The 9,900-nt window shown below is 35.7% G+C and overlaps 1 protein-coding gene across 1 annotated transcript; it reads left to right on the forward strand.

Annotated features, from left to right (window-relative positions):
* Positions 1 to 211: 211 nt before the first annotated feature.
* On the forward strand, positions 212 to 9,460 carry LOC139975053 (uncharacterized). Its single transcript, XM_071982667.1, has 5 exons — positions 212 to 372; positions 4,923 to 5,035; positions 6,024 to 6,204; positions 6,459 to 6,623; positions 6,884 to 9,460. Exons 1-5 carry the CDS (start codon positions 336 to 338, stop codon positions 6,997 to 6,999), a joined length of 612 nt encoding a protein of 203 aa, XP_071838768.1. The 5' UTR covers positions 212 to 335; the 3' UTR covers positions 7,000 to 9,460.
* Positions 9,461 to 9,900: the final 440 nt, after the last annotated feature.

A 9,900-nucleotide genomic window follows, 5' to 3' on the forward strand; every position in this document is an offset into this window, starting at 1 on the left:
TTTGAACTATGCTAAAAGAATCAACGTTTTAACAAATGAATTGAATAACAAATAGAGCTAAGGAAGTTCAGTGCTCCTTTCTTGGTTAAGTATACTTACTCAGTGACGTAGGGCCCGGGTTAAGCAGTCAGTTATACACACGTTAAACATTAACGTAAGGTATTCTGCATACAGTACAAAGTCTACATGTATTAAACCTGACGTTATCCACCCTACACTGTAGGTCCGTACAGCCACAATTCCATCATATGCAGTCTATACGAAGACTATGATATGTAACCAATGATCGGTGCTTCTTTTTCAAACATCTGTTGCTGGTTTTCCGTGCCGGTAAAATGAATTCCTTTTACAGTTTTGTGTATATCTTCCTTGGTAAGTTTATCGTTGGGTTTCGGGGTTCTTCAGCAACCCAGTGAATTATGTGTAACTGTAACCTGCGTAGTTCACTCCGTGATCATTCATCTAATTGGCTATAGGCGTGATAAATTACAACGTTAGTTAATGATTGTAGGTACAACTTATCATATATACACATATGTATTTTGTGTCGTAGTCGGATGTCTTCCAGTATGAGTTGTTAAATGGCTTCTGCTCTAGGTCCTTACATTGTTTTGCTTTTGTACAATGACACCCAAACAATTCAATAGAAACCAAGAATCTTACCGAGAAAGAGGATTTAGTTATTGTATTACGCACAGATATCCTACACCTTCATTGTTTTGACACACGGTAAAAGTGTTATTTGCAAATGCCTTTCAATATTACCTTGTGCAATGATGATGTCACATTGTGACTACAGAAGTGCAAAAGTCAAAATAATAAATACATCTTCTCTTCATCAATTTATTAATGAAAATGTTTGATTTGGTCACCGATTTCCTCCGGCGAAGTTTCCTCACCAAATTCAAACTGGTTCACGCGATATGATATGTCATAAGTATTCGTGAAGTTCCTACAACACATTATGGATAGACTTCAAACTCTGCGAACGTCAAACAGAGTGGCTAGTGTCACAGTTAATATTCAGAAACCACTCCACAAATTTACAAAATACGAGAGGCTATGAAATCCCTTGCATTCCGCTTCACATTGTATATCAAGTGACTGCGTTTGCAGTTTCATTTATATTTTCATTGGATGCGTTAGCAATTCAGTGTATAAACTCCTGAGTACATTTCTTACTTTTCAACAGTAATCGGCCTGGAAAGATGTTAGTAACCATAGTTACTAACTATGGTTTTTGTAAGCAACCTTGGCATGAGAAGAAGGCCAAAGGCTTGTATCTTGTGACGTCGGTAATTGCGTTGAATGGGTTTCGTTCATTTTTGATTTGTTAAACCAATTGGAAGTCACCCTTCAGAAGTACTGCAAGTACATTAACCCCGATGGTAACCTATAATATAACATAGCCAACTAGGACGAGAAACCAGTACCTACACGACGTTAGATTGGCATACTTCTAGTATGCCAACTACTAATATACAGGAAAAATAGAACAAATGCCGAACACTTTAGCTTAGAACTACCGCACTTTCAAAGCAAATATATCTAGCCTGATTTACATATCTTATTCAATAGTTATTCAATTGATATTTGTCGAAAGAACATAAAAGTGCTTGACTTGAAACAGAATATTATTCAAGTTATTTGGGTAAACCTGGTGAGAAGTGGAATATGATCAGGGCGGATCCTGGGGAGGGAGAACCATACACCCCCCCCCCTTTGAAAATAATTCGTGGTGTTTAATAGTACAAAAATGAGGCTGATATGTTTTTTGGGGGGCAAGGGTGGATGAAGTGACATTAAGTAGTTATATAACACTGACATTGGCTCACATTTAACACAAAACCTAACAATTTTAGGGCGCTTCACGCGCAATAGATTCCCCTTGGACAAATGTTTATAACGTTAGCGTTCATGTCCACCTAACATATATATGCAAGTAATTGCTACCTACCCCATATAGTTATATTAATTCGAAAATGTCAAAGCAAAATTATTTCATTCAAAGTTTCAGTTTTGCACAATATTGTATCTAAGTACCTGTAGTTGACCAACAGTTTCCATTGCCCAACCCCTACTATTTTCCAATGACTCAGTTGATCCTATCTTTGTAAGGGATTCAAAATGAATGAATTTGCACCACTTGACGTACACATTTTGATGGGCATTATCGCTGACACCCCCCCCCCAACCCTCTCCCCTGTTAATAAGTAATAATAACTAAATAAGTTCCGTTGTCGTCATACTAAAGAGGGAGCCGCGGCCCACAGTCCCCTACACGACCCACCAATTCAACTCACTTGGTGCCCCCCCCCCCCCCGCCCCACTAGGTCCATTTTGGGCATGTAACACATATACGAATAACACAAACCTAACAATTAATTTACACCTTTATTCCAAATATGGCTTCCCTTCAGCATATATTGGCTACGGCTACCATCAGAATGCCCTAGTCCAGGGTTTCCCTAACTTTATCCCCCACGAACCCCCTGTGGATGTCAGAGTTGTCCACCAACCCCAACTTTTCGATCTGAGTCATTATTATACTATAATGCTCAAAACAGTGCTTCGTAAAAGATCAAGTATATAGTGTAATATTGTAATGAAAAAAAACAAGAGATGAACAAATATTTATTTGGAAACTTCAAGATCAGATCAGCTCTTTATCTTCACGACGTACTGTCATGCGTACACCAACTTCACCAAAGTCATGCGGCCTGTGTTTGATTCATAATTCAGCCATTTATCACATACACGGCACGGTACTACTATGGAAACATATGCGTATATGGAACGCGAAAAGAGTTTGTCGATAGGTACGACTTTTGTACATTACTAAATTATATGATATATCAGATTTTAGTTCAACAAAAAGTACTCTAGTTTTGACTTTCAGAAACGTCTCACGAACCCCCTGGACTCACGCACCCCTGGGGGTTCATGCACCCCAGTTAGGGAACCCCTGCCCTAGTCGGCTTTCATATCTGGTTGTTGATGTAATATCTTATACCAATATATATATATATATATATATATATATATATATATATATATATATATATATATATATATATATATATATATATATATATATATATATATATATATATATATATATATATATATATATATATATATATATATATATATATATATATATATATATATATGATTTTCGAGTTGGTTAGCATCATGAATTTGATCTCTAGAGTAAGGCAAAATATGTCACCAAAAACAGAACTAGCATTGTTCGATACAGGTGACAAACGCCTACAGTGGAATTACGACCTTCCTTACCGGTTTCGAACCTCTGGACATACAATCAGCGTCTATAGCCTAGTGGTTAGGGTGTCCGCGTACAGAGCGGAAGGCCCGTGGTTCGAATCCCGGTGGAGGCTGAAAGTTTTTTCACTGTTCTTGATTTTCCAACTCATTACGATTTTCATTTATATATATATATATATATGTATATATATATATATATATGTATATATATATATATATATGTATATATATATATATATATATATATATATGTATATATATATATATATGTATAAATATATATATATATGTATATATATATATATATATATATATATATATATGTATATATATATATATATATATGTATATATATATATATATAAATGAAAATCGTAATGAGTTGGAAAATCAAGAACAGTGAAAAAACTTTCAGCCTCCACCGGGATTCGAACCACGGGCATTCGAACTAGCATTGTTCGATACAGGTGACAAACGCCTACAGTGGAATTACGACCTTCCTTACCGGTTTCGAACCTCTGGACATACAATCAGCGTCTATAGCCTAGTGGTTAGGGTGTCCGCGTACAGAGCGGAAGGCCCGTGGTTCGAATCCCGGTGGAGGCTGAAAGTTTTTTCACTGTTCTTGATTTTCCAACTCATTACGATTTTCATTTATATATATATATATATATATATATATATATGTATATATATATATATATGTATATATATATATATATATATATATCTATATGTATATATATATATATATGTATATATATATATATATATATGTATATATATATATATATATATGTATATATATATATATAAATGTTACTAACAAGGCCTGGGAAGTGCCATTTCCGGCAATTTGGGAGTCTCTTTTGCAAACATTTACCGATGGTGGCGCTCCGCAGAGCAACTTCGGACACCCCACCCCTCCCCTCCCCCTCCTCCTCCCCTTCCTGGATCCGCTCCGATGATTACAAAATGCAACGTGCATGTTTATATTTTCATACGTCTTTGCACAAAACAGAGCCAAACAAGGGAGTGGTTGGAGGGGAAAGTTATTTGACGGTTATGCAGTCGTCATGTTTTGGTACGCCAATACGGCCTATATGTTACGTATAGATTTTCTGCACAGAGAAACGCATCCCAGTACGGGGCATTTGTTGCAAACACATACGGGTTAAAGAGAGGGATCATTTATGAAACTTCTCTTTTAGTATTGAGATCTCTCAAATTATTAGTCGTTTGCACTCTAATTGTTCGAATGCACCATGAGGACATGTGAGTGGCATCACGCTTAAAGCAGCTGTATTATAGGAAAGTCAAATTTAGACACAATTTCAATAAATAACCATAGTGTAATCATGAACCATATTGCACCGGTGCTCCCTAAAACGCTAATAATACAATAAGCATTTTATTTCCCAGACATTACCAGGTACGTGCGAGGGTTTACCAATTTTTTTTACATCCAATCATTTCTTGCATCTTCAGATTTCCCGTATCAAGAGAACTTGTGTCAACGTCCAAACGTTGGCAATTGTGCATCCGAATCGGAGATTTCAGGTGTTTAAACCATGTACAAATTATCTTCACAAATAATGATTTTAACCAATGATAATATAACAATTACTTTATAGCGTGTATGTTGTGGGAAACCACAATCGGAGCACCTCAAGAATGGGATGTAATAGCTGGCGGAAATACATGCATGAAGATGAAGATGGATGCTGTGGTGGTCCATCCAATATACGTGAGTAGTGATTGTGTTATTCCAGGTCAAACAAACACGTCCCAAATACGAACAAGATGTGTTGTAATTTAAGTAAATACCGAATAATATATAAATTGTATCTATATAACATACCCAGATACATTCAATCACGATCCATGCATCTTATACGAACTCGATTTTATGAGTAATTTGAATATCATTATCTTTCCGCTCATATACCGCATTGCACCACTTCATCTTCAACCCCGTTTGAGAGGTTTGCATATTCATATCTGCTCGACAACATGTGACTAGTGGTGACACAGACTAACCATCCGTCTAACCATCTGTCTAACCATCCGTTCCCAGAAGTACAAACAAGTTGAACCATTTTGAAGTCAATTGTAACCAGTTGTTAGAAGTATTCAAGAGAATTCCTGGAGGGTTGTTTTATTATTTGTAATATATTCCTGAAAGTCTTGCTGGGTTATCCCTCGATTATGATCATGTATAATTTCGGTAATATTGTTTGAATATTTCTCGAGTATACCATAAGTTTCTCTCAATTATTACTAGAGTATTACCTGAGTATTCCACAAATATTACTTGAATATTTCTAGATCATTCCTCGGTTACCTCTCGCGTATTCCTCTAGTATTTATCGAGCATTCCGCAAAAGTTCCTTTGGTATATCTCGAGTATTACGTGACTATTCCTCGAGAATTTCTCGACTATTCCTAAAGTTTTCCGCGCACGAGTATTTCTGGAGTATTCCTTGAGTATTCCTAGCATGTGTCTTGAGTGTTTCATGAGTATTCTACAATATTTCTCGCGTATTCATCAAATATTCATCGACTATTCGTCGAGTATTTCTCCAGTATTTCTCAATTGTTCCCTGAATATTTCGGCAAATCTTTCTGGATTAGCCCTCTATTATTCCTCGGGTGTACCATTAGTATTTTTCAAGTATCCAGAGTTTATGTAGTATGTGACCACTGCTCATTGATCCTTTATTATGGTCTCACAGGATATAGCGTCAGAAGTTCCTAAAGATGCCAACATTACCAGCTACTCGGAATGTCCAGAAGACACAGCGATCTTTGAGGCAACCTGGGTCGATAAAGGCTTCGTGTGGAAGTTTGCTCTACAATTTAAAACAAATGAGAATATCTATTTTCTGGAAAGGTTTTATGGCGTTGTTAAAAATGGTGAGGAAAGCGTGTTACTTTTCACATTTTAAGTTTCCTGTGGCGTCAAATCATGATGGGTTAGATCTACTTTTTGTGTCATGTTTCAGCTACAAATGTAAATCGTTTGTCAGGCTAAGGATGTCAATTTTAATCATCAAGCATTACCCGACCTCTCTAAATAGAGAGAATTGAACTATTTACGGTGTTTAAGTTATCGATCACAACCTGACAGGAAACTTCAATTCGTCTAATTGAATCTTTTTTCATGACAGAGGATGGAAGCGTTCGGCGAAGATGGTCATATGTTGAATATTCCTATCCTATGGCAGCTTTGGGGGATTCTATGAGTTGTAATCTCCTCGTGACCGCCAGGACACGATTCATAGACTATCAATGGCAGCCGTTTGCCCAAGAAGCTGTAGGTGAATACGGACCAGGTAAGAATATATGTTACAATGTACCCCCTCTCGAACTTGATAAATAAATCTTACCAATGTTTGTCACCTGGATACATTTTTAATAAGAAGTTGATTTTCTATTTTCTTCATCTTTTCTGTTCCTACATCTCGCCAATGAAGGTTTAATATCCATGTTTGATTTTGACACCGACGCAGCACTGAAACAACTAGATGTCTTCTTCTTGTTGTTCTTGCTCAAATTCCAACTAAAATATTTCAATATTTTCTCTTCGTTTCAGCTGATGAATGTGATCGACGTTTACCTCCTGTTGCTGTGTTCTTCTGTGTTTTTATTTCGGTTCTTGCTGTCGTCGTTTCATTTGTGCTCTACATCATCATCAACGCAGGATCGTAAGGAGATTGACAAATCGGCATAGCCCCATCAGATTGAGCGTGAAGCTAGCGAATATATATGCATCCCTTACGTTATATTTCACTTTAATTGTATTCCATAACAGCCACGGTCTCATGAAAGTTGAATGTTGATGAATGAGCCCGTGTCCATTAACATGTTGATGAATGAAACTTTAATTTGCTCATTTGTTTTGGTATGCAGGAAAAGAAACACGTCATCATAAAAATAATGTGATTGTAGCGAAGCTGTCTAAATTGAAAGAGATGATTCAAGTGTGTGAAATGGAATGCACAGTCGGGATTAAAACTGGACTTTCTATCGTTAAATTGTTTGTATTATTTGTAAGAAAATAGAAGATATAGACCCTATGCTAGTATTGACGAAACTCGATCCTTTCCGAATTTACCCAAATTGGTTCAGTGTGATTGCTTTCGAAAAAGTCTATCGTTAACAGTAAAAATGTTCTGTTCAAAGTCAATATCAAAACAAATTCATTCATTAAAGTTACTAACCTTTACATTTCTTAAATACAAATATATGAATTGCAAAGAGAGAACCTTTACTGAAAATCCCGTTAAGTTAATACTTGAAGAACTTTAGCCTAATTAGCCTTAATATATATTTGTAGTGGTTATCATGTTGCAAGGAAACATCTGAATGCAAATATTGAATAACTAGTAATTATATTCGAGTGGCAGATTACTTTCAGCAAGTAACGAATGACGTCATGGTCATGTCGACACGGTTAAAGCAGACAGACCTTTTATGCTTTTATGCAAATTATTGTATCTTAATTTCCTGTATTATTGCTAGTTATGGTAAGTCATGGTTAAGTATTAGCCTACGTTAAAACATCGTTTTGAAGTAAAACATTAGCGTTCCACATGACGCCACGAAAGTTGCTTCGTAACATGAGAAAATATAGTCTAATTGTTTAATAGTCTTAATACTATAGCTTTAAAGGAAATCGTGGAGAAAGCAGAATAATGTGCCAAATCATCTTCACACAGAAAAAGAATAAGATATTTTTTGTTTACCTGTTAACATTGATACTTAGGCAATATATAGCAAACTGGTACAAGAATAACGATTGGTGGATGTTTTTCATCAAGTTATTCATACTTATTCGATTTAATTGTTTTTAGTCAGCTCAAAGTTATTCTTTATCATAATTTTTTTACACTTGAATACGCTCTGTATGGCACTAATGCGTATACCGCTTAAGATGATTAATCTGTCAGTTAGCTCACTGGATATTGCCCTTTGCAGATAAAATTGCTTTTAAAACCGTTGTTATTCTTAATATGAATTAAAGCGACAAATTAACAATGTGCATGGATGTGCGGTGGTTATTTTGCAAATTTTGCCATTCATCAACATTTCTTTTAAACATGCATGTCATCGGTATTTTCCACAATTATAGGCTCCTATTGGAATCATCATTGTCACAGAATCATCTGATTGTTACTCTTGGACCATCTTCGCACAATATCTGAATTGATTGTTAATTTGCAAACACTAGTTGGACGCCTGTAACCAATAACACTAATTGTTTGCTTCATTTACTTCAGTATTCTTCTTTTGTGAAGACAAACCCACTTGACAAAGGAGAGTACCTTAACATGCTTTCATTGAACGTAATTAAAAAAAAAAACAATCAATCTTGCATAAATCACTGAGTGTGTGCTTTCTCGGTGTGACTTCTGCCGGTAGTCATACAGTTATTCCTGCTCCGCGTACTCTCGACGTTTAGAGAGTTTCGCGTTTCGAATATTTTATTTGTGCTTTAATTCGAAAGAACTAATAGACATGCAGATGATATTAAAGTACAAAGAACTATTTGGCTGTCAGAAGTGAGTCAGTGATGTCATCGATCAGTAACTTTCCGATATTGTAAATAAATAATTGATGGTCTTCATAATAAATTCTCTTCCTTCGCTAGTGGAGTTGTATTTGCCTCCACTTTGTAACGGATGAATGTTGTTAGTTTTCAAATATATGATGTCTATAAATGGTCTTTCAGCTGCATTAGTTTACAAAATTCAGAATTTCTTAAAATTCGAACAATTTTCTCACTTCATTGTAGATAATCAAGGAGTCCAAGCATGTAAGGGGATTAGACGGGTGAAGCCTAAAACCACTAATTCCGAAATATGCTGGTAACAATACTCCTCAACATATCACATAACGGTGTGCATGATTCGTTAATTATCAATGACTTCAATTGAATACGTTTGATGATTGAGACAATAATGTATTAAACTACAAACACAGGGTTCTTGTTATTTTCGTAGATCTATAGTATGGGGAATTTCGAATGTAGCTGTTCAAAGTTTCGCTTTCTCACAGGATTAGCTTGCGTGCTTTTTCCTCCTTTTTTTTTTTTTTGCAAAGTTAAAACTTTTTCTCAAGAATTCTATATTTACTTGAAATCAGCTTCTTTTGTACCACAATGTTTTTGACTAATACATTTAAAAAAAATCCCAATGTTTGAATAATTATTTCGACTTGTTCCTTGAGTTTGCTAAACACACATATAACCCCCCCCCCCCCCGATTCAAATTTCAGCGAAATTTTTACCTAATCGATATTTTAACTTTTCATACAAGTTTGAGAAAAATAGTGGAAATTCGATGCATTATGAGGAATATAAAATAGAACAAATGCTCAGTTGAGAATATGACACTATTTTCCCAATGTTAAGGAGCCAGCTGAAAGATTGTCCCAGCACTGTAGTGGACTACATCCGTTCAGGGGTGTTTGTCATAAATTGCTTGCAGGTGTAATGGACACACAGACATTATGCGACTCTCTTCTTATGAACTGTAACTTTTTTTACAGTGCCCAACGGTGGTACGGCAATTGAGATGCCGTAGTCATTATAGGCTCAAATGACAATAT

The sequence above is a fragment of the Apostichopus japonicus genome, chromosome 10 (assembly GCF_037975245.1).
Source record: "Apostichopus japonicus isolate 1M-3 chromosome 10, ASM3797524v1, whole genome shotgun sequence".
Taxonomy (NCBI): Eukaryota; Metazoa; Echinodermata; class Holothuroidea; order Aspidochirotida; family Stichopodidae; genus Apostichopus; species Apostichopus japonicus.